Here is a 24,979-nt window from a genome sequence, read left to right as displayed (position 1 = left end):
GACATGTCTTGTGCAATACAGGAGTTCTATGGTACATTATAACACTTTACGTCTCATCTTAAGAGGATCAAATCAAGGACAAGCCCAAGTACATGGCATTCGTAGATCTAGAAAAGGCATTCGATAATGTTAATTAGATCAAGCTACTTAAGATTCTGAAGGTGATTGGGATCAGATACCGGGAACGAAGAATGATCTACAATCTGTATAAAAATCAGTCTGCAGTGATAAGAATCGAAGCCTTAGAAAAAGTAGCAGCAATCCAGAAAGGAGTGAGCCAAGGCTGCAGTTTGTCCCCCACTCCTTTTCAATCTTTACACAGAACAGGCAGTAAAGGAAATCAAAACCTTGAGATTTGCCGATTGTATTGTTATTTTATCTGAGACTGTAGAAGATCTCGAGAAGCTGCTGAATGGTATGGACGAAGTCTTGGGTAAGGAGTACAAGATGAAAATAAGTAAGTCCAAAACAAAAGTAACAGAGTACAGTTGAACGAAGACAGGTGATGCAGGAAATACTAGATAAGGAAATGAAGTCTTAAAGGAAGTAGATGGGTATTGTTACTCAGGTAGTAAAATAACTAACGATGGCAGAAGTAAGGAGGACATAAAATGCAGACTAGCACAAGCAAGGAAGAGCTTTTGTAAGAAAAGAAATTTGCTTACTACAAACATTGATATAGGAATTAGATGTTTTTGAAGACTTTCGTGTGGAGCGTGGCATTGTATGGAAGTGAAACATGGATGATAAGTAGCTCAGAAAGAAAGAGAATAGAAGCTTTTGAAATGGGGTGCTACGGAAGAATGCTGAAGGTGAGATGGATAGATAGAATCACGAATGAAGAGATACTGAATCGAATTGGTGAGAGGAGATCGTTTTGGCTAAATTTGACAAGAAGAGATAGAATGATAGGACAAGTCTTAAGACGCCCAGGACTTGTTCAGTTGGTTTTTGAAGGAAGTGTAGGTGGTAAGAACGGTAGGGGTAGACCAAGGTATGAATATGACAAGCAGATTAGAGCAGATGTAGGATGCAATAGTTACGTAGAAATGAAAAGGTTAGCACAAGATAGGGTGGCATGGAGGGCTGCATCACCAGTCTGTGAACTGATGACTCAAACAACACCACCACCACTTGTCTCAAAAAATGACTGTTGCTATATGAGGCTACAAATTACACTCTATTCCCTCACAGAAGTATGTGAGAGAGATGATCGGTCTCTGATAAGTCTTCTGAAAATAGTATCAACTCGTGCTCCACACGTGTGAATCAGTCAAGCATTAGATGTCATTACTTAGCAAATGCATAGATTAATATATTGCATCACGTGCCTGCGTGATTATGCAAGCACAATGTTATTTTTATCAAGTAATAAATTAAAATTTGCCAGAATTTTCTCCAAATGGCTCCTAAAATCTCTAGAGAAGTCACTAGTCACTATCTTTGACATTCTGTCACCAAACCTACTAAACAAGACTCCAAATCTGGCGACTAGTGTCTAGAATCAACTAGAATGATGTGAACGAACACACAGCACACAAGAATGAGCGACATACGCATCCTGATATATATATTTCAATAAACATCGCACATTCGCACGTTTTTCTTGTTAATGAAAATCCACAGCCTGTTTCCAGTCATTTGACCAGGTCAGGAATGGGATGAATTAAGCCCCAATCCAGCGGCGAGGATAGGAATTGTGCCGGCGCCGAAGCCTGGGGCAATGATTAATGACTGGCAGATAAAATGAAATGATATTGGAGAGTGCTGCTGGAATGAAACATGACAGGGAAAACGGGAGTACCCGGAGAGAAACCTTGCCCGCCTCCGCTTTGTCCAGCAGAAATCTCACATGGAGTTACCGGTATTTGAACAACGGAAACCAGCGGCGAGAGGCTGGCGTGCTGCCGCCTGAGCCATGGAGGCTACTATTTCTCGTTAATAAAAATCGATATTTCATTTTAAAGCAGTCAATGAGCGAAGGACTTCCGGCTACTTGCGTACAAAACTGAAAGGGCTGGATTTGAAAACAAATGTTTGAATGAAGTTCACCAAAAAATAAGCTAAAACGGGATAAATAATAGAATAATTGGGAGGGGGGAAAAATGTTGAGAATCAGGAGTCTCCCACCTGTATCAGTAAAGTTGGCGGGTATGCATTCAGATTGTCCAGTATTATTACCGCTGCGATTAAAGTCCAGACAACCATAGTGGCGAACAGCAATCAATCTGCAAGACAATCACTTCAAAATACTAGATGCACGGAACAATCAGTGACAGAGCCAAAACACGTCATTACTTAATTAAAACTCCTTGGGAGCACCCCGCAAGTTTTCATTCACTTTGACGACAGTGGTGTGTACTGAATAGGATAAGGACTGGCCGGGGAAGATGCGGAGCAATACTGAACAAGTGGGGATGGAAGTCCTCTCCTCATTGCGACTGCAATGAAGAACAGCAAACCATGGATCATATAGCGCTCGAATGTCTTCTCAGGGTGTTTAGAGGCTCAATGAAAGATCTCCACAACCTAACACAAGAAGCTGTTCAGTGGATTAACCAACTGGACATAGCACTGTGAATATTCTTATGAACTTGAGAGTGTGTGTATATGCGTGTATTTTTGTACATATTTAGTACATAGCTGATATTCGTCCTTTCATCATACGATAAATAAAATAGGATTGTGCTTACAGGCAGTCCCTTTCAATATCTTTTCCTCAAACCGCTGGCTAGTGGTGGAGGAAGTTTTAGCCCGGCAACAATCACCTTGTTGGTGTGAACACGCTTTTCGCGACCGCTGGAGCATTCATCCGCATGCTACACCGCGTTTCTCAGCGGGCCGGAGTTTACGGAAATTACGAACCCATTTATGCTAAATGTCTAGATATTTCAGTAGTGTAGTGCTTTCTGACATTCTGCATCGACATGGAAGAAGAAAACGAAAGAATCCGGAGACTGTTTGACACTGTAGAACATGAGGAACAGCAAGAACTGCTAAATACAAATAACGTCCAATTTGAAGACAGTTATTCGCTAGAGACAGAAAACGACGCCAACTGATGATGCCGATGTGTTGGAAGACGATGTGTTGCTGAATTACAGGAACTAGGTAAAACAGATGAGGAAGTAAATGCAATAAACCAACCCGTGCGGTAATGGAAGCGATGGGACAACATACTGGAACATTCACACACTACCTAAATATGTTAGGACCCTTCCTCGCAATAAAATATGAACCCATTTACCTCAAGTGCGTAGACAAGCTGTTGAAGCATGCTCTCCATTAGATGTGTGGAAACCTTTTCACCGACGATATGGCGACACAACAAAATTTACAAACATATCAACAGAGAAAAATCACAGTAATTACTCGCGCGAAAGATACTCTGTGAACACAACGACCGCAGAAATTCAAGCCATCTTTTGTCTTTTGTATACATCAGGAATTGTGAATGCTTCCCACTTAGTTAGCACTTGTGTGGAATTCTTTCATAACTGTATGGCTCTCAAGCGTTTAAAGTTCTTACGGCGAGCTCTTAAATTTGACGATATAAATAGCAGAGGGGAACAAAAATCGCTTGGTAAACTTGTGCCAATCCAAGAAGTATTCAAGAATTTGTGAATGAATGCTATTTGCTTTACGTCGCACTGACACAGATAGGTCTTATGGCGACGATGGGACAGGAAAGGCCTAAGAATGGGAAGGGAGCGGCCATGGCCTAAAGGTACAGTCCCAGCATATGCCTGGTGTGAAAATGGGAAACTAGGAAAAACCATCTTCAGGGCTGCCGACAGTGGGATTCGAACCCACTATCTCTCGGATGCAAACTCACAGCTGCGCGCCCCTAACCGCATGGCCAACTCGCCCGGTCAAGAATTTGTGGAAAACTGCCACTGTAATTATGTGATTTTAATAACGTTTTACTACTTCTTAAAATATAACATAGCTTTATAGAAATTCTGTTACAATTAGAATAAATTTTAATAATTCTAGATTTAGTTTTTGACCAAAGGTACGAAAAAATTAGTTTAACGACTCCTATGTGTATTTATTTATGTTACTGTAATATTCCAGCCATAAGGAAATCTCAGTTGCGACACAAATACATCAAAGTGAATCTCTATTTGTCTTTATCATGATCACGGAAGAAAACTCTGTCAGCGACCTCTGACGTTCGAACATACTATGCACCCTCTCATGGGTTAAAGAAAGTTGCCAAGCCCTGATTGGTTACGTCAGCAAAACAGTTGTCAAAGGAAGTATGGAAGATGGTTGCATTACCTGATTCCTGGGTGAGAATTTCACAGCAAATCCTTGTACTTCCTTCACATAAACAGTGTTGTAAAATTTTATCAGGTCTCCACGTTCTTCAAATTCAAAACTAGTAGATGTTCCAGCTAGATGAGTGGGTGTGGGGGGTGCAGATGGTGGCTGTGTGACAGGTAACGTACTAGATGAACGGATAGGGTCCTTGGGCTCATCTGGAAAAATTAAAATAACCCATGCACACAATTTCAGACAAATGATTTACATGAGATTAATTTTAAATCAAGAAGTAAACACTTATATTTCTTCTCCAACATTTTCAAGAAATTGGGTGCAATATTTTAGAAACATGAAATGCAAACGTAAATATCTAAAGCTGAATGAGATACAGATACAATCGCACACTATTTATAATCCAGCTACTATATATTCCTATAAAATTACTCAGTTATCTTCAACAGTTTCCTACCTTAGATCTTTCACAGAATATTTTACCTATTAAGTGGAAGGTCCACTGATGCCTATGTTGCCTACTTCTGTTTTCATATTATGAAGTTTCTTTTAATCCATTATTGTGCTTTTACATATGGTACAGAAGACTTAAGAGAACATGATCCTCCAGACCACAGCAAATTTTTGGATTCAATATTCCAGGACAAAAAGCCCAATACCTCCTCGACATCTAACCAGGTTAGAATAATAACAGTAAGTTATTTATTAAATTGACCACCTAATCAATACAATAAGTCATTGTCTTGGATGATTTAAGTTCATCTATTAACTAAAAATGATACATGTTTCGCCTAGTATGAAGGCATCATCAGCCATAGTCTTAACCTCGAAATAAAAATAAACACTTGAAATAACATATAATAAGATGAAATTGATTTAAAAAGTCTTTAAGAGACTTAAACTAAAATTATCATTCAAAATAACAATGTTGGTTTTAATTTTTTTTTTTACAATGTGAAGAATTACAAAGGTGAAAGAAAGTATTAAAATTATTGACATAAAAGTTGCTATAATTAAAATGGACAAAGCAACAGACTGTGATGAACAAGTAGTAAGATTGCTAAAAATTGAGTTGACTGATTGGCGGTTACAATTAGACTCTGACGAGAATGACGATCAGTCATATTTATTCAAAAAGTAATATTAAGGAAATAATGTTGAAGGTTGGTCAGGAGATCACTAAATTCCTTTTCAGGAGACAAAAAAGACGAAAGTCATAGGCATACGGTAGAAATGTAGAACACATTGATGAGAAGATAAAAAGTTGTAGATTAAAGGTTGAAGAACAGTGCTAAAATTGGACCTCTGTGGACCATCTCAATTTGAAGCGATGTTAAAATGTTGTGAAGAATATGAGTTCATTGACAGCTGAATGATTTGACGAGGTGAAGGTAGTTTGTACGTTATGAATCAAGTGTATTGACAACGGTAGACTTCTTACTACGAGTGTTGTAGCTGCAGGTTTTTGTTGGAGGAGGAGCTGTTTGCCTCAATAATTTTAATACTTTCACCCTTGTAATTCTTCACATTGTAAATATATATATATATATATATATAAAACCAACATTGTTATTTTGAATGTTAATTTCAGTTTAAGTCTCTTCAAGACTTCATCTTATTATACGTTATTTCAAGTGCTTATGATGCCTTCATACTAGGCGAAACATGTACCATTTTTAGTTAATCGATCAATGTGAATCATCCAAGACAATGACTTATTGTATTGATTAGGTGGTCAATTTAATAAATAATTTACTGTTACTATTCTAATCAAATATCATCATTACGGATCAAAATAATACTTATTACATGTAATAAATCTAACCAGGTGTCTTTCCAATCAGCAGTCAATCACCAGTGATCTACATTTAGAGCAGTTGCCCAGGTGGCAACTAGTCTTTTCTTAAATGATTTCAAAGAATTAGGAAATAAATTGACCATCTCCCTTGGTAAATTATTCCAATTCCTAACTTCTCTGGCTATGAACTAATATTTGCCCTGGTTTGTTCTCTTGAATTCCAACTTTATCTTCATATTGTGATCTTTCCTCATTTTAAGAATACCACTCAAACTTATTAGTTTGCTAAATGTCATTCCAAGTCATCTCTACACTGACAGCCCCGAACACACCACTTATTCCAAGAAATCAGCTTCATTTCCCGTATCAAATCCTATTTACAATGAATGAATAACAGTAAATTTCAATCTATTTGATACTTATATTTGCATTAAGCAAATCAACCAATCATATACGGTACATGTTTCATTCCATTTGGAACATCTTCATCTGTATTACAAAGCTTCGGTGAAATTACAAAGTACAGTATTTATTTTCTTAAGAACATATTAATATGTACCTTGCTGTACTTAAAATCTATGTGAATTTAAAAAAATGAAATAAAATAAAAACAATGTGGATGGTTGAATGGGGTGGTGAAATGGGAAGGAAATGGATTTACTTATTTTAGCCTATTTTAAAACGATATCTATTCATTGGAACAGGCATTATAAAAAATGTTTTTGTTTCCAGCACTTTTCACTATGATATATGATATTCTGCTTGTCTACTAATAAAGTGTTTTTGAAAAATAATTTTCCTTTTTCACTGTTCTATATCTTCCAAGGATATTCTCTTCATTTGCGCCTTCCAAGGTGAATTTTGTTTGTTTTAATTTTATAAAAGTGTCTCTTGAATTCAATTAATTCAAGATCCCTGAAGCTGATTGCTGTCTTACTATTATTAAAAGAGCTTCCCCGAAATCTGAAATGAAATAAAATGGGGAATTGCTTTTAAAAACATATTTTAACTCTGTACAAGGAAACCTAGTATATAAAAGAGTGGTTTCATACCTTGTTGACAAAATCTACTGTGTCCTAGGAGGAGCAACGGCTGATGCAGCCTTCCGTTTTGGGAAGCAAGGATGTGTGCGTTACAAAGCTTGCTTCGCCTTCGGGGGGAGGCAAGGCTGTGGAGTGGGGAGGAGATGCGACTACAGTAAAAAATGAAAATCCATAGCCTGTTTCCAGTCATTCGACCGGGTCAGGAATGGAATGAATGAATGAAGCCCCATCTAGTGGCGAGGATAGGAATTGTGCCAGCTGCCGAAGCCTGTCGCACTCCTATGGGGCAATGATTAATGAATGACAGATGAAATGAAATTGTAATGGAGTGTGTTGTTGGAATGAAAGATGAAGGGGAAAACCGGAGTACCCGGAGAAAATCCTGCCCCGCCTCTGCTTTGTCCAGCACAAATCTCAGATGGAGTGACTGGGATTTGAACCACGGAACCCAGTGGCAAGAGGCCGGCAAGCTGCCGCCTGAGCCATGGAGGCTCTTACGTGACTATAGTAAGCCGATCTTTTTTGTGATTCCGGATGTAATGAGTGGTTCTTTATCATAATAGGAGTAAAAGTGGACTTTCTATGCATCTTAAAAATAAACTCTTCCTTATCCCGTCTTATATTTATATCTAAAAAATTAATGGAACCTTTACTCTGGAATCTAATGAATTTAAAATATTGGGGATATTATCACTATTGTTCACTCTTTGATCTATTACTATAAACGTTTCGTCTACAAAGCGTATCCATAGATTAAGCCCCCCATTTGTCCTATTATTTCGGTCTGTTCAAGATGATCCAGATAAATGTTGCCTACAATGCCAGAAGCAGGAGCCCCCATAGGAAGGCCTTCCTGTCTGTCTGTGTATCTTCTTGTTAAATGTGAAATAATTGTGTTCTGAAACAAATTTAAGTATATTAATGAAGTCTTCTATTTCAGGTAGGCTAAGTTGTTTGTGTTCTGTTAAATTCTTCTTAATGATTTGTATTATTTCATCTACTGGAATATATGTATACATGTCTTTGATATCAAAAGAACATGTTATATGATGTGGTGTTAACTTAAAATTCTTAAGTACTTTACAAAAATCTACTGAATTTTTTATTGGTGTCTTATTGTGAAAAACATAATGATTAGTTAAGAATGTATGTATGTATTGGGATGTTTTGTAAGTAGGACTGCTACAGAAGTTTATAACTGGTCTTATGGGTATTCCTTCTTTGCGTAACTTGGGTAAGCCCCTTGCAGTTGGAAGACCGGGATTCATATTAATCAGTTTCTGGATATCTTGTTCATTTAAAATGGAGGTTGCACTTTTTAGTAGTGCTTTTAACTGAGTACGTATTGCAGGGTCTCAATCTACTTCTAAAAAAGAGCTATTGTTGAAAATATTTTCAGTTTTCTGATATATTCCTCCTTATCTAAAACTACTATTGTCGCCCCCCCCCCCCCCAATCAGCTTTAGTAATTACTATTTCTTCTTGTTTTATTTTTGCGTGATAAACTCATAGTGGGTTTAATCCATTTACATACCATTTATCTGAACTTATTTGTGCCTTGGTTTACCATTTATTTTTCATTACTTTTCATGACATTATCACAGACACTTAAAAAATGTGCTTTACAGCAACCTAATGAGAGGAAATATCCAAACTACTGTCAGAAGTACTTCGTAAAGTCTTTATATGTATGATAGATCATAAAACAGTCATCTACGTACAGCGCCATCTTGCACCAGTGGCATTCAAATGAAGATTCGTTCCTCAGACCCCGAGTCACACAGACTTTGCATCTCTGTGATGGGATAACCTCCTTCATTGTTGGGGGTATTTTGGTTGGAAAGTGTCCCCAGTGCCTCCCCTGAAGTCTCAGTGGTGTATCCTCAGGGCTTCGGCAGCCTCATTTTTGGATAGTTGGCAAGGTCACACTTGCCAAAAGCTTTTCGGCCAAACTGATCCGGAAGCTGGTAAAGCCTACTCGCTTCTTGTCAGGCTTGAGGAGGCAATGAATGATTTTGGAATTCAGAAGTGTCATGTCCAGCATGTAGAAGTATATATTTTGTATCCTTTTACATACTTACTCATCAAGGGGCATGATGAGAGTCTCTGGTCATGGGACTCAACACCACCCATTCCACAGCTGTAGACAACAACAAGACTGGGTCTGAACTACTACTTGCCATCATGCTTGACCACTTCAAGGTAATCTGGCCTTCATTTCATCCACAGATACAGGAAACCAGTGTTGCTTTTCATATGACATTACCCTATTTATATCCTCGGCAGCTGATACAAGACATTTACTTGCATAAGAATTTGTCTCTTTGGTTAGATGTTCCCAAAAGTATGCTGTTAGAAATTTGTTCACAACTTGCAGATGATGATTCCCATAGGGAACTTAAAATATTTGTCCTGAATGAGTAAATTTATAATACCAATATAATGGTCTGTTATTGGACATCATAAACCTTCCAGCCAACTCACTCCTGGTTGCCTGCGTTTCGCCCTCGTGTGCCAAGCTGGGCTCGTTAGTTGGGACCCAGCACACCTCCCAAGACGCACACCGTGGAGGCCACTGCATAGGCCACCCGAAGCCACCAGCAGTGCCAATGCACCATAAGAACTATGTCTCATTTCCAAAAACTGATGCCCGCCTGGCCATCAGATGATACAAATGTTGATTCCCATAGGGAACCTAAAATATTTGTCCTGAATGAGTAAATTTATAATAGCTCTCTCAGGGGTTGTTGTCCCAGCATCAGTTGAAGTAGCGCCTCGTTCAAGACAGGGATGGTGTCTTCTGAGGCCGTTTGCAGCACATAAGGGCGGTTGGGTTCCCTCTCTGGCTGTCCCTCAGCGATGTCCGACCTGGCGATGGTCAATTGAGGTCTATCGTGACCTGGCACGGCCTGTCTCCGAGCCACCTGTCGGCGATCACGCTGTCGTTGCTCCGCTCGGTGGCCACATTTAGCGTACTCCGCAAACTATAATTTTACTCCATTTCATAACTCCGTTGTTGCACATGCTTGAGTCATCTTTTTATCGTAATGGCTAGGCCATATTCAAGGCCGAATGAGGCCGATATCCTTGAATTTTCAGATGATTTAGACAGTAATAATGACCTTCCTTTGCCGAAAGTGATTCGCATTATGTGGGAAACGACACAGTCACAGCTGCTTACCGTGCATCGGACCACGAGGACCTGACATCGATGATTGTTATATGTACAGTGAATAACTATGTGCCATGCTTCATGAATGAATTGCAGCACACACATCATATGGATATCAAATTATTCGGAATTAAATGTTCTTTCTTTCACGTCAAAGAGTAAAGAAGGAAGACACAATAATGTCTGATTTTTCAGTCATTGAAAATTTAAAAAAAATTTAAAAATTTATTTTCAAAATTTAATATTTTTTTTTTTGGCTTTACCAATAACAATACATCCTAGGTATATTCATTTCTGAAATACTCATAGTTTCCTGTATTAGTGTGATTTATTTTATTTTAATGTGTGTTAAACTCTTTACGTGTTGATTTTTTGTAATTTGGTTTGGAAAATGACAGAAATTAGTCTGAGTGTCTTCGAGCAAACTCCTGCATATAGGCTGAGTGCAAAGGGTTAATTAAGGTACAGCACCAACATTTGCCTGGAGTGAAATAAGATTAATCTCTAAGAGTGTTAAATGGTGTTTTTTTTTTTAAACCGTTTAACATACAAACTTAAAAATTTCACATGAAGTTTTTTCTTCTATGTCCTACATGTTAAATCAGAAATATTTAAAAATCTTCTACCCCTTCTTCTTCCTCAGCTTTTCCTAAACCTACCAGAAATATTTAAAAATCTTCTACCCATCCTTCTTCCTCAGCTTTTCCTAAACCTGTGGGGTTGCGGATGTGAACTGTGTCAGAAATGCGGATTTGGCCGTGTTACAGCCGGATGCCCTTCCTGATAGCAACCCTATATGGAGGGATGTAATCACTATTGTGTGTTTCTGTGGTGGTTAGTAGTGTGGTGTGTTGTATGAGTGTTGGGACAAACACCCAGACCCCACGCCAGTAGAATTAATCAGAAGTGATTAAAATCCCCCCATCCTGCCAGGAATCGAACCTGGGACCCTCTGAACTAAAGGGCAGTACGGTGACCATTTGGCCAAGGACTCTACTAAAAACATTCTACTCCCAAAATAAAAAAAAAATTATTCTTTCAATTATCGTTTGATGTACGAGACGAAAATTTCACAGGTTGGTCACATCTTGGACCTACACGCTAAATAACATAGGGTTTTAGAACATTCCAATTGTATGGGGTTTGGGAGTGTTAGATCTGAAAAGAAATAGGACTAACCCTTCCTACAAAACTGCTTGATGTACAAAATGAGGATGTATTTCGTAGGATAGCCAACAGGGGACTCTCCAAAATTTGAAACTCTGAACGATAGTTATGTGTATGTATATATTTTACAATCCCCTTTACATCACATTGACAAAGATAGGTCTTATGGCAATGGACTTTAAATTTTAAAACATAGCAAGGCACGGGCATCTTCCTAATACTGTATAAGAAAAAATGAACCAATACAATTACTTATCGCTATTTTGGTAAAATGCGTTTATTTGTACTGAAAAGTGAAACATAAATTTGGTAAAAATAGAATCAAAACTGAAGAAGTTTCAACAACAACACACTAATACTAATTCTTGCATCCCTCTAATTTTGATGGTCTTTGCAGATGCCGAGGTGCCAGAATTTAGTCCCGCAGTAGTTCTTTTTCGTGTCGGTAAATCTACCGACATGAGGCTGGTGTGTATAAGCACCTTGATATAACACTGGACTGAACCAGGATTGAACCTGCAACGTTGGGGTCAGAAGGCCAGTACCTCAACTGTATGTGCTCGGCTGAAGAAGTTTCAAAATTCAGTCATAACTCCCCTCAATATTTTTCGCAGGACTAAATTCGGATTTATATACAGGAAGAGTGAAATTTGGAATTGGTACAAAATTAATGGATTATATGAATTTGGCGCTGTAATAAACAGTGAGGTACCTGGAGACGAATGAGAGTATCACTTACCATGGACCAACAGCAAAGCATTCTTAAATTCAAACCTTTCACTATTCGAGAAGTCTTCCTTGTGAACAATCAGGAGTGTCTTCTGACGACGTGGAGCAAAGTTCTCTGTGAAATGTAAGGTATTTCACCTTGTTTTCTTGACACGACAAAAGCCCAAAAGCTTATTATCATGTCTACAGTTATGGGCAGGGAAAGCATTAACCTAAACATATTTACTGTTACAAGATTATTTCTAAGGGCTGAATATCTAAAATGTGTCTTCTGATGTATATTACCTTTATTTTCTGTGTCACTAGGCACAGGACTAGATGTGTTGGAAGTACCATTGCTTGATGAACCCGAACCTCGCCGTCTCTTAGTGCTAAGCAGCACGCTTCGGTAAACATGAGAAGCAGCCTGTGGTTGCAATCGATAGCAACGCATGATCTCTGTGAAAGTCTTTTCTGTCTGTGCTACCTAAAAGGGAAGCATTAGTAAGTCATTAGAAGACATAATAATAATAATAATAATAATAATAATAATAATAATAATAATAATAATAATAATAATAATAATATCATACTGCTTTGATCAGCTGTCCCTAGATTGATCTCTTCATATATTACGCACCCAAAATAACTAACACTTATTATGACATACGCTCAGGAATGGCTCTTTTCTACTTCTAAATCAAGATTAAAGTTTTTTATCCTTGCAGAAATATATACACATTTTGAAAGCAGGTAAACTTGTAGTTTTACATAACTGTTGATATTATCACAGCCAGTAGATCTGAAGTTTTACATGGAATCTGGAGAGAGAAAACTTGGCTTTTCATTTCAATGATCTCCACATGGTAAGTTTGAACCCTCTCTTTCAGAAATTCTATAATCCAATTAACCACTCTTCTATACAAACCTAATCAATTCAAACCTAATAATAAAACTGAAAATCCCACTACAAGACCTAGCAAATGAAAGAATATAAGTATGAATTTCTGTTAAAAGTACAGTAACAAGCTAATCAGATAATGTGGTGCCAATACAATTTCGTATCACTGAGGGCAGCTGTAAAATACAACATTCATGGTAAATAATTTTCAAGCGATAATTTCAGTGTTATGCTCCTATAGTACTAACTGAAGGCAGATGATCAATGATCAATTGAATGGATGAAAAACATAACGGTATAAGTAGCATTTTGGTCATTCAGAGAAAAAGGCATTTAAACATCTAAAGACTCATATAAAGCATGCTATTTGTAGTTATACCACCCATCACTAGAGGGCAGAATATAACCACTATCACTTGTATCTCTTTGCTGGTGAAAAGGTACATCCTCCCGGAGTCACATCCTGCACATCTCATTTAAAAAAAAAAATGTCACTTATACTGTTATGGTTTTCATCCATCCAATTAAAACAATCCAAAACAAATCTCCAGTCCCATCTCAGTGAATTTCATACACTACAACATAGCAAATATGTTAAATTATAACTAAAATAATTATTGTTAGGTCTGGTAGAGAGAGGTTTCTTAAAGAAAGAAAGAAAGAAAGAAAGAAAGAAAGAAAGAAAGAAAAAAACTGTCTGTCCTCCAATGAGGGTGGCCATTCAGATCTGGAAAACAATTGGGTTACATTTTCAAAAGAATTCACAAATATTAGAAAGTGGAAATTTTTAATTGTTAATTCTAGTGTCTTCTCTTTTCAGGAAGGAGTGTTAATTATGTTCTGAAGTACAGATGAATATGTATGATCTGTAGAGAGTCCCTCAGAATCTGTATTACTATTTTGCAGAATAGAACTTTCAAATTTTGAAGTAAGGTTGATGTCTAACTACGAAGGGTGCCTCTTCCTCCGAACAGCATGCCTTTGACAACCTATTGATCGAGAGGTACTTTGTACATAGCTGACAGGTAAGGCATGCATGGTGTATAAATACCTTGTTTTCCTAGGTCCACATCCTGAGCCTGATTCGAGCCTCTTTCAAAGAGAGTGGTAGGATCCAAAACCATCGATTAGAGTATTCGGTGTGCACCTCTCACCTATGCTGTTTCAAGGCTTGAGCAATCAATGTTCTTACTTAAATGAGCTTTCTTACTGATGTGCATACTTAAATGAATGATCATTTAACCCACAGAAAAAACAATTTGAAAATTAAGTGGCCATTAGATCAGCCTTACTTTCTTCAACATATTTTATTTTTTCAGCTTATCCCAGTTATTCCTGGGATCGCTGGAGCCACACCAGGCTCAATTTGGTTTTCGCTGGGGTTTTACGGCCTGATGCCCTTCCTGATGACGTGTGATTTTCGAGATAAAAATCTCAACCCTGGATTGACTGAAATCCAAACTTCTGCCTTCTGGGCAGGAAAAAAAGCAGCTAAGCCACTGAGCTAATCACATCCCCCAAATTTCTGTAACATAGTATCACAGTCAAAATGAGCTGCCTCTGTGGATCAGTGGTATGTCTGAATCCAGATCCTAAGAGAGTGGGTTGAAACCTGGCAGAGGTCGATGGATTTATGATGTCGGCATGTAAAAGATATCTGGCGATGCACATGATGTTAATCCAATAAAATTCATTAAAAACTCAACCATACATGCCCAAGAGTGATTTGGTTTACTCAGCAATCTAGTCTAGTAAGTGCAGAGTAAAATAGAACGTCAAAATTGACGAGCAGGCAGCCAGATGGCGTTACATTAATATGCCTGCACACAGTAGCCGAGGCCATACGATTATGATTACTACTACAGTTAAAATTCGGGCAAAAGGATACTAAGGAAAGGTTTAAATGAGATGGTGAGCTGATCAATTCAAGGATGAACTTACTTTACAGATAACGTACACCGCACACATGAGTATTTGGTCTAGATGTCTATCTTGCATGAGATTAGTTTGATGAATGATGGAATGTTCAAAACATGTCCAAATTTTTCTTCTCAGCTCCATGTCTGTAAGGTCCAGCTGCGTGCACAATTCTTGCATTCTTACTGAAGCTAGATGGTAAAACTAAAATTAAATAAACAAAAGTTGCAGTATATATTCACAGTGTATATATATAATATATCACATACAGACATAAAGAAAAGCCTTGAAACCCTCTAAAGAGTTAACACTCTGCAAAATAACAATTTCAAAATATTTTGAATTTGCATATTGTACTGGTGATAACTTCTACATATTTTTGGTTGAGTCACTGTAGTTGTAGCAGCAGTGCAACATTTATAGTAGTCACAGCCATTATATCCTCAACTAGCATAAAAGTGAGCGGAACATCTTCGAAGCAAGTTTTTACCCTCCCACCAATCTTGCAGACCCATGCTCTAAGTATTGTAGGTGGGGTTCCTTGAAACACGTGTTACAGCCAAATATCTTTACTCCCGCCTGGTTCCATGGCTAAATGGTTAGCGTTCTGGCCTTTGGTCACAGGGGTCCCAGGTTCGATTCCCAGCAGGGTCGGGAATTTTAATTTTTCTGGCACGGGGGCTGGGTGTATGTGTCGTCTTCATCATCATTTCATCCTCATCATGACGCGCTGGTCGCCTACGGGCGTCAAATCAAAAGACCTGCACCTGGCAAGCCGAACATGTCCTTGGACACTCCCGGCACTAAAAGCCATACACCATTTCATTTCATCTTTACTCCTACTCAACAACTTCTATGTATCTTAGTATCTACAGCATTAAATGTATGCTTTAGTTCTCTTCAGTGCCCTTAGAAATTTACAAACTGTGTCTACGATTAATGTGGAGGTTGAACTTTCTTCAAAATAGATCTAAATACAGAGTGGAAGTGAGCAGTTAAGGGCCAGCTTGGCAACAAACTGCTGCTGGAAACACAGGAAGACCGTTAATAGTTTACAAGGATGTTAAGAGACAAAAGAAAGTATTGCTCCAGAAGTCGGAAGGCAGTAGGGATCGAATAGCCAGAGCAACAGTAACTCTTGATATGCTGACTTTTTAAAACTTTGCTCACCACTGTCACTGTTAAGCTCGAAGTCGTAGCAGCTCATCTTTTCTTAAAATTGTGGCAATTTGTATTGCTACTCTGCAACTTGCCACTAACTTAGCAGCCACCTCTACCCACTCAAATGTTCTTTTCTGTCCCCCCCTGGAACTTCCAATTTTTTTGCTTCATTGTTAAAACAGGTTTTAAAATACTTTTTCCCCTAATCATGGGACAAAAGTGAAAACCATACATTTTCTGTCATGACGTACAAGTGAAAGCGATACAGACTGATAAACAAGAGAAATTTTCACAAGGATGCTAAACCAACAGTCACGCGGCACAGGATTCATTGCTGCCATAAAACCCACATTCCTTACCGACACAAGAGAAAGCTTAGTTTGAAATCATGATGAATAATGTATACCAATTCATTTATGTACTTATATGATTTTTATTTTTTATGACGCAGGATAACCTGCACACAAATAATAGGCAGCATTTTATTTCATAATAAAACACAACACTAAATTACAGTTAAGACACAGTTCTATGCAGATGTGCAGAAGTCTGAGGTCATGGCAACATTATACTTCAACCTTAACCCTGAAAGTGCCAATGCTATATTCCGTAGTGCCAGGCAATAATGCTGAAACTGTACTGCTTTAGAAAATATTTTATATAATTGGTAAATATCAGAAGCCAACACCATTATGATCAGAAAGATTTGTTTCACAACAAAAAGACATAAATAATGAAAACATTAGAACTAAAGATTCCTTTATGGAAAGCAAACTTTTTGTTGGTTTGAATTTTTGTTATCTCGAAAACACAAAGTGAAATTGCACAAAAAAGTCACTAAAAAAAGAAATATACAAAATGTTCCTCATACAATGGTGAACTAATCCATTATTACCACTCCCGGAAAACACTGTCACAAGAAGAGGGGAAAAAGAAAATATTAACTTTTTTTTCTTGCAGCTTATTCTACTTCTACTTCTCTTCCTGGGCTTTGAGCCATGTTTGAATGGCTGTTTCATAAAAGTCACCTTTCTATTATTGCTAAAGGCCTCTTGCAGCTTATAATTGATTGACTTACTCTTTCCAAGGTTGTACTAGAGAGGGTAGCACCTTCAGTTGTGAACATGGAGGGTCATTCTTTCCGGCGAGACTGTAACTTTATCTCTTTGACTCGAATGTTTGTTGTGGTTATGAGAGAGGAATATAAAATGGACTCCAAGCAGATCGGAGTGGCTTTTCTGAGCTATAGATGGGTATTTATTAGATTTAAACTCAGCCTATACTGCCATCCTTCTTGTTATTTTGACGGCTAATATTGCAGTATGGGATCCTTGGTCCAATATATTTTTTCTACGGTTCTGTAGTGATATTCTCTGCATTTAATTACAGATGATTGATATGCACCTTTCTGCTCTGCGGTGTGAATGGGCCGCGTGTTTGTTGCTGTTATTGTGATTGTGTGATGTTGGTAACTGGGTCTCTGATCAATTCTATTTATGCGCACTGCATTCTAGTGTATTTTGCCATCGAATGAATGTATGCCCTGCATGTTGACGCGGAGATCCATTCGTGTCATACGGAGTGCGTAAGCTGATGGTTTTATGCGTGACCACTGGGTCCCTATTATACTACTGCTAATTGTCTGCGCCGTGCACGCTATCTTTGACATATGCGAGACCTTTGTTTGTGACCATGAGGGTCACACAATATGAGTTTGTCTTCAACTTATTGACGGGAGCTACTGCTCGCATTGTTTGCCGTTACCGGCAATGTCTGAATGTTAGAGTGCGTGTGTGTTGGTAAATGATGAGAGTAAAAAGATGGCATATCGGTCAGCTTAATTTTTTCCCTTTTATCTTGTTTCCATACCTTGTTTCATTTTACAGTATGGTGTTAATTATGTTGCCTTGGTCTCTGTCTTGGCCGTTAGGTTGCCCACGAGGCTGCCATGTTTGCTTTCTTATATTCAGGCTATGCGCTTGCCTGTGATTCTCCTTGGGTTTAATTTTTGCTTCCTTGGTCCAGAGATGTTTTCTCTCTGTGCCATGCTGATACATGCATTCCATTATTTTATCTGCTCCGAGTTTCTTCTCCCGGATGCTTGGGGATCTTATCTTTCTATAGCTATTGTTGTCGAGATGATAATGGAGATTGCAGGATGCGTATGTAAACAATGTAATTAATCTCGTGGAAAGAAAGACCAAACTGGATTGTATTCAGATTGACTAAATATGTAGTGAGATTACAATTGAGATGGCGAGCACATCGCAAATTTAATATTAAGGTTTTTTTTTTTAGAAATGCTGTGCTCACGCATTTACGTTGGTACATCGACTGAACCAAATGAAATAATGTACAGTGGAACCTCGATTATCCGTTCCCGGAAAATACGTTTTCCCGGAATATGCGTTCAAATTACGTGGTCCCACGAGCATCGTAATTAAATCACGTTGTAAAAGTCCCGCATTATCCGTTCCTCGAAGAAACGATTTCCCGGATCAACCGTCCAGAAATTCCAGTCCCATCAACGCTAAATCCTCGATCAATCGTTTTTTAATACACTGTATCTCACAAAAGGACGGCTATGGCATATTTATGGATCTTGGCGTTAACGCCCCGTCACTGTGATAATTAAAGCAAGTACTGTACCGGTACTGGAAAAGCGATCGGCGGTTACCTTGCATAAGGGACCATCTTAGCATCGCATTCGGGTGGTACTGTTTAGAGAATCTCGGAAAATCATAAAGCAGAGCGTGGCGACAACAATTGCAAGGAGACACGGCGCATTTCGACAGCTCTGCTTGAAGACGGAACGAGTTTCGTCAAATGTTCGCACTTATAAAACGTCCATATTATGTCCTGGGTTAGATGTTTATATTTTTACTTTTTTCGATCGTACTGCCGAAGAGGTTTTTGGCACTTTGCTCAGGGCACTGCAGAGTAACTGGGCTTTCAGGCAGGAATCGAAACTGCTTCTTAACACAAATTCAGTATTTTTGATATTATCGTACATGATTATGTTAGCGAGACCAAAACAGATGTTGCACCTTACATTAAAAAAAAAAGAAAGCCATGGGAGGTCTTGGAATTGCCTATTACTGTTTAGGTCCTAATGTAAGACTGGGAATTTTACGTTTTCGTGTTAAAATACCAAAAAACCGCAGTCGTTTTATTTGCGCACGTTACATTTTAAATGGTTGGTATAATTTCAAACTCGTACTGACATGTGCAGCGAGCGCGCTTTCCAGATGACCTCAAGGTCACGAATAACCGTAGTTTCTGAGTTTTTGATATTTCTTTTATCTTTCCAATTTGATTGGATTTGTGACGCGCAGAATTGAATATAATGCATTCGAGAACTTTTAAGAATCGATACGTACATTCGAAACCATGTTTTCGAGTTCAACATAACCTTTAAAAGTCGACGTAGGCCTAATTTGCGCGGTACGAGATTTCCAGAAACTGACTACGAACAGTATACCGGAGACCAAATTACAATGAAAGATTAAGAAATGAACGGATTTCGCATTCATTTTGGGTGCTTTCGTATCTAATGTGCTTTATTTTATTAGATGAGAGAATTAAAAACTACTTGTGGTCGATTGTCGTTTGGCTTGGCGTTATTAGATTTTTCGAAGAGTTTGGCTAGCCAATCAAAGTCGCTGAACTGAAAGAAGTTTTCACGGGAAACTGACGAAGATTCCCCTGTAAAACTGAATATAAAGTATCGAGATTTTGAACTCGCGTACCGGTAATTAATGCGGTTTCGTGGTCTAACATGTCCGCCTCTCATCCAGAGGCCCGAGTTCGATTGCGACCAGGTCAGACAATTTTACCTGGATATAAGTCTGATTCCAGGTCCACTCAGCCTACGTGATTACCTTTAATTGTGGAGCTATCTAATGGTGAGATGGCGACCCCGATCTACAGAGCCAGGAATATCGGCCGAGAGGATTCGTCGCACTAACAATTCGCACCTCGTAATCTGGAGTCCTTCGGGCTGAGCAGCGGTCGCTTGGCAGGCAAAGTTCCACTGGGGCTGTAGTTTGGTTTGGTTTAGGAGTTTTGTAAGATTATAATGATACATATTTCATTTTTGTGATGTTTAGCCAAATTGTTGATGGTTTTCATTCATTCCCGGATTTTCTGTTTTCCCGTATTGTACGTTTTATTTTCATGGTCCCTCGAAAAACGGAGAATCGAGGTTTCACTGTACGTATCTTTTTAATACTTTAAATTGCTGGCTTCATTTTCTTTTTCTTTGAATTTTATTACATCAATAAACCCTCGTTTGAATTTTAATGCTAGTAGTATTAGTCTCATCCCTGTTGTGCATTGTTGATAAAGGTCATTTCCAGTTCAGGGCTGTGTCTTAGGCCTTTCCTAGTCGCGGTCCACGCCTCGAATCTCCTGATGCGCGTATTATATTATGTCATATATTATCGGTAAGGGAAGGGTGTGGTTCAGCTTTCATTTTGTGTCCCCTTGCTCTGAAGAAGTGCTCTGATCCCAGCAAGTTTCATGGACTCCCACATTACATACTGGACACCAATGTCCAGATCGCCTTCGCTTTTCTGCTGTCGTCGCACATACAGCGCACTTCCTCAGTTGTCTGCAATGGTGTATCATCATCTAACAATTATACAAACTTCCTCCAGCCTCACCTGAATTTTCAATGTCCTCAGAATCTTTTTCATCAATTTCACTGATGTCACTACCCTCACCAAGAGCTTGTAATGCAACTGATTCAGTTAGCAAAGTTTTTGATTTTGACACTGCCATGTTTCTTTACTACAGTCACCATGACAACTGCTAGATACAAGATTTGTATAGACATGAAACTCCAACAAATACTACCGAAAGTGACAACAGTGGTGATAAGTGTGAACTAGAGACATTCAAGATGATGATGTACAAATGTTTCACCAACAGATGTCATAACAGTCAAGAAAACACACATTTATTGAGGAACTCAAAAAGCGATCCTGGCACCACAGATACAGAAGGCACAGTGACCCACTTTTAGCGAGTGGCACTTCTTGAGTTACAAGTGCCAGGTCCAGTTCCTCACAATATACCAAGAATGCCAGGCTGATTTACAGTATTTTGCAGGTTTCCATTTCAAACACTATGTAATTACCAATACTGTATTTTGTTCTGAAACTTTCTGGACATGTTAACAGAAGTTGAGTTTACTGCTAAAGATTTCAGGATAAAAAGTCAGTAGGTCTAATGACAGAAAGTCTATAAAAATAAGCCCAATGACAGTAAGTCTAATTAACCAATATATGACTGCCAACTGTTATGCAAATCTTAAGACAAAAGGTAAAGATACATCTTATGTGTCTGTTAGGTCATCAGCCCAGAGGCTGGTTGGATCCTTAAACAGAACCACCGCCAAAGGTTATGCAGCTACGGGGAAACCACAACAACCAATGATGGCGCCAAAATGAGGGTACTAGGAACAATGAGGAGCAAGGTAATTTGCCACTGCTTTCCTCACTGGGCCAGAAAGTGCTATTGCAGCACGAATGACCCTACGAGCAACACTTTTCATAACACTCAAGGTGCACTGGTCGTGCTCTGAATGTCATTACTCAGCACCAGCCATATAGCAGCAGCTTCCATACTGTCACAGCCATAAATAAGACAGACTTAGGTGGAAGCTAAATTTTGCTCTGGCCTGGGCCCAAGTGTAGCTAGTGAGTGCATTTTATTTGTTTGTTCATTCCTTTCTTTCTTTATTTACTTAGATTGTTCTCTAATTTATAACAAGTGTTCTATAGTAACTTGAAGGTTTAACTACTGATCCAAACACCATACACTCCAGGTGTTTTTAGTTTTTGAGCTAGTAGCAGACAACAATGAGCCCCTTATCTTTATATTGCTGGTAGTTTCCTACAATTCCCTCCACCTGACTTAAGTTTACTTTTCTCAATATGATGCTGTATTCAAATGTGTCTTGCAATTTTCAAATGAATGCAAAGTGTGCAACTATCATCTGCTGAAACTTACAGTGCCTACCCTCCACCGAGTTTGTCATCCTTTGAGATCTATTAAACACCTATTCAATGACATTTCACGTCTCCACTGGAAAGCAGGATGGTATCTACAACTTGCCTCCTTCCATGTGATGATTTTCTTCCTTTGTATAATTTATCCTTTTCTCACTTGTTAACTTGCTGCTTAACATTTGCCTCCTCAACGGGTATTATTTCCCCTGTCTTCATTTTAGTCATTACCTAGTCTTCGTATTTCTGTGCACGTATTAGGATATTCTGAATTGGAGCAATTGACATCTATTCTAGAGACCATCAAGTCAGCAAAATGAGGGAAATGGCGCTGTCACCAGCCATGGGAACAGCAAAATGATAGGTAGGCCAGAATTGTTCACCCCCATTCTAACCATGCAGTGCTGTCCAGTCCAAACTAGCCTGCTCACCTGTGTCATGTAGCTGCTGTACGTTCAGTGACAGTACTATTCAACTATTCAGCCTGGTTGTTCTACAGATCTATTATTTCACGAGTGTGAAGTGTGAAAAGAGACCCAAGGAAACAACGTGAGGTGTCAACTGAAATGGTTAAAGAAGAATGATTCAGGAAGCTCGTCAAAGTCAATAATTTTAAATGCATTTCAATATGTGCAAAAGGTGGCAGACCCATGTGTTTAACAAACTGAATTTTAACACCAGAATGACAGCAGGGTCAAAATTACCTTCAACATGTTTGTTTCCTTTTAGGCACTTCATTTTTTATGCTGATAATATTCTTAGCCCCTAACATTCAGTTCCCTCCATAATACCTTCATCCTCATATTTAATTTCTTTCTCCAATTTGATTACAGAAGAATGCAAGATATACCTAAACCTATAAGGATGACAAAGGGTCATTTTGACCCATTATTAAGATATGAACAACCTGCATAAGCAGAAACGTATTAGGAAGAAGATTAAGATACTGTTATATTTGCATTTTAGGCATATTCTAGCTTTTATTATTCAATACCTTGTAATCGACAACAATGTACAGAGTAACGCATATCTGGAAGTTAGTTGCAAGCAATAATGCATATCATTGCTGTCGGGACAAAACCTCCTATGTGAAATATTTTAGCTTAGAACTTTGGCCTGTAAGCTGCATTATTGTGTGAATTATGGTCAAGGAATTCTCACTCTTCATAATGTATGTGCTGCAGAAATATTATCACATACGAGGTTTTGTCCTGGCAACGATGATATCATGTCTCGCTCTAATAATGTTTGGTGAACAGTTTGTTGACTGTAGTGCAAGCAGTTTTTCCATGTCAATGTGAGCTAAAGAAATTATACACCACAAAATAATGAAAAGATGTTGTCTACAAAGCATCTTAGATGACTCAGGTTGAGAAGGCAATAATTCACTCAGTGGGAATCCTTCTGATACAGATCGATCATCTCTAGAGGAGGATGAAAAACAAAGTGAAGAAGTTCCATCATACGATGAAACCAGCCCTACCACCGCAGCTCTTATTTCAGATTCTAGCACTAAAACAGCTGCAGATTGAGCCAGAAGGGCAGTCATTAATCGGTTTTTGAATTATCATGTAGCTAATGTCTACTTCAATCAAGTATGTCAAAAATATTCAAATGAAGTGCTTAAAGACACAAAGCACTTCTAATTGTTTAATTGCAATATCAATAAAGGTTCCAACCATGAAATTATGAAAAGATTTATTCAAAAACAAAGTTATGTGGAAACCAACAGATCTTAAATTTTAGGTACTTCCGTAACTTATTTCACATAGTCATTCATGCAAACACTTGAAAAATTAATATATATCCTACTCATAACAGCAAAATGAGATGTATAAATCTGTTTTTTCCCCAATCACCTCAATCAAAAGCTAAAATGTAAGCCTGAACTTGAGCTGTGGTCATTTTGTATGTAATCAGTATCATCACTTCCAGAATCCTCTACGCCACTGGCACATTCATCCAATATCACCAACACATCTTCAAAAGAAGCACTGCAACACACAACTCTGAAGGTTTAGCCATAGTTTCTAACTTCAAACCTATTTTCGGACAACATTAAAGAAAGTCACACCAGAACAGAAAATTTACGTAACCGGTGTTGTGAGTTCCAGCAGATCGCTCAAGTTATGTAGTCAGTACAACAGAACACATTCCGATGTTATCTCAACAGTTTCCTGAAGCTGAGTAACTTGAAGGTATTGGGACTGCCAACGTCATTGAGTGAAAGAACTGGTATAGAGGAAACAAACAAAACTGCAGGAGGTCCCAGGGACCTCAAGGATGCTTGCTGAGGGTTAATTGTTGTCAGAATGTAGAGGAAATTCATTATATCACTTGTATAAGATATTGCCTGAGGAGGACTGTCTTTGAATATAAAAACAAGGGACAGGTCAAAACGACCCATAGCCTTCTAGGCAGGCTGACAATTCCATCCTAGTGTTAACAAAAGCCCAGAAATGAAATGTGTACCGTTATAGTCTGAATACGAGTTCATGAAGAGAATTGTTTTTCCACTTGTAAAAATAATGCTTGCATCACCCTGGAAAACATATGAATGAGATAAACAAGTCAAGTTTCCTAGTGCTCTTGGTATTCTAACCATAAGCTAAAGACAATTTAATACTGTTTTAATAAAACTAATACATATTGACAGAAACCAAAAAAATTGCATTATCTTGTACTGGCATGTGTAAATACCTGTAACCTAGTTACCAATATTCAGTTATTAACATTTATATGGTCATTATCTGGGGGAAGTTTAGAACCATGAAAAAGTGCTAGGGACAAAAAGTTTAATTCAGATGATTCCCAACATCT

The 24,979-nt window shown here is 38.3% G+C and overlaps 1 protein-coding gene across 1 annotated transcript in view; it reads right to left on the bottom strand.

Moving 5' to 3' along the window:
- LOC136872483 (retinoblastoma-like protein 1) overlaps nt 1–24,979 on the bottom strand; it is a 158,224-nt gene that overhangs the window by 14,638 nt on the left and 118,607 nt on the right. Inside the window, exons 15-17 of the mRNA XM_067146289.2 lie at nt 15,012–15,191; nt 12,476–12,656; nt 4,285–4,484 (exon numbers count right to left, since the gene is read on the bottom strand). Coding sequence (XP_067002390.2) covers nt 4,285–4,484; nt 12,476–12,656; nt 15,012–15,191 — 561 coding nt within the window. The remainder of the gene's footprint in view (nt 1–4,284; nt 4,485–12,475; nt 12,657–15,011; nt 15,192–24,979) is intronic.

This window comes from Anabrus simplex, chromosome 4, assembly GCF_040414725.1.
Source record: "Anabrus simplex isolate iqAnaSimp1 chromosome 4, ASM4041472v1, whole genome shotgun sequence".
Lineage (NCBI taxonomy): Eukaryota > Metazoa > Arthropoda > Insecta > Orthoptera > Tettigoniidae > Anabrus > Anabrus simplex.
The sequence above is the reverse complement of the archived record's forward strand: the minus strand, read 5'-3'. Positions and strand labels throughout refer to the sequence as shown.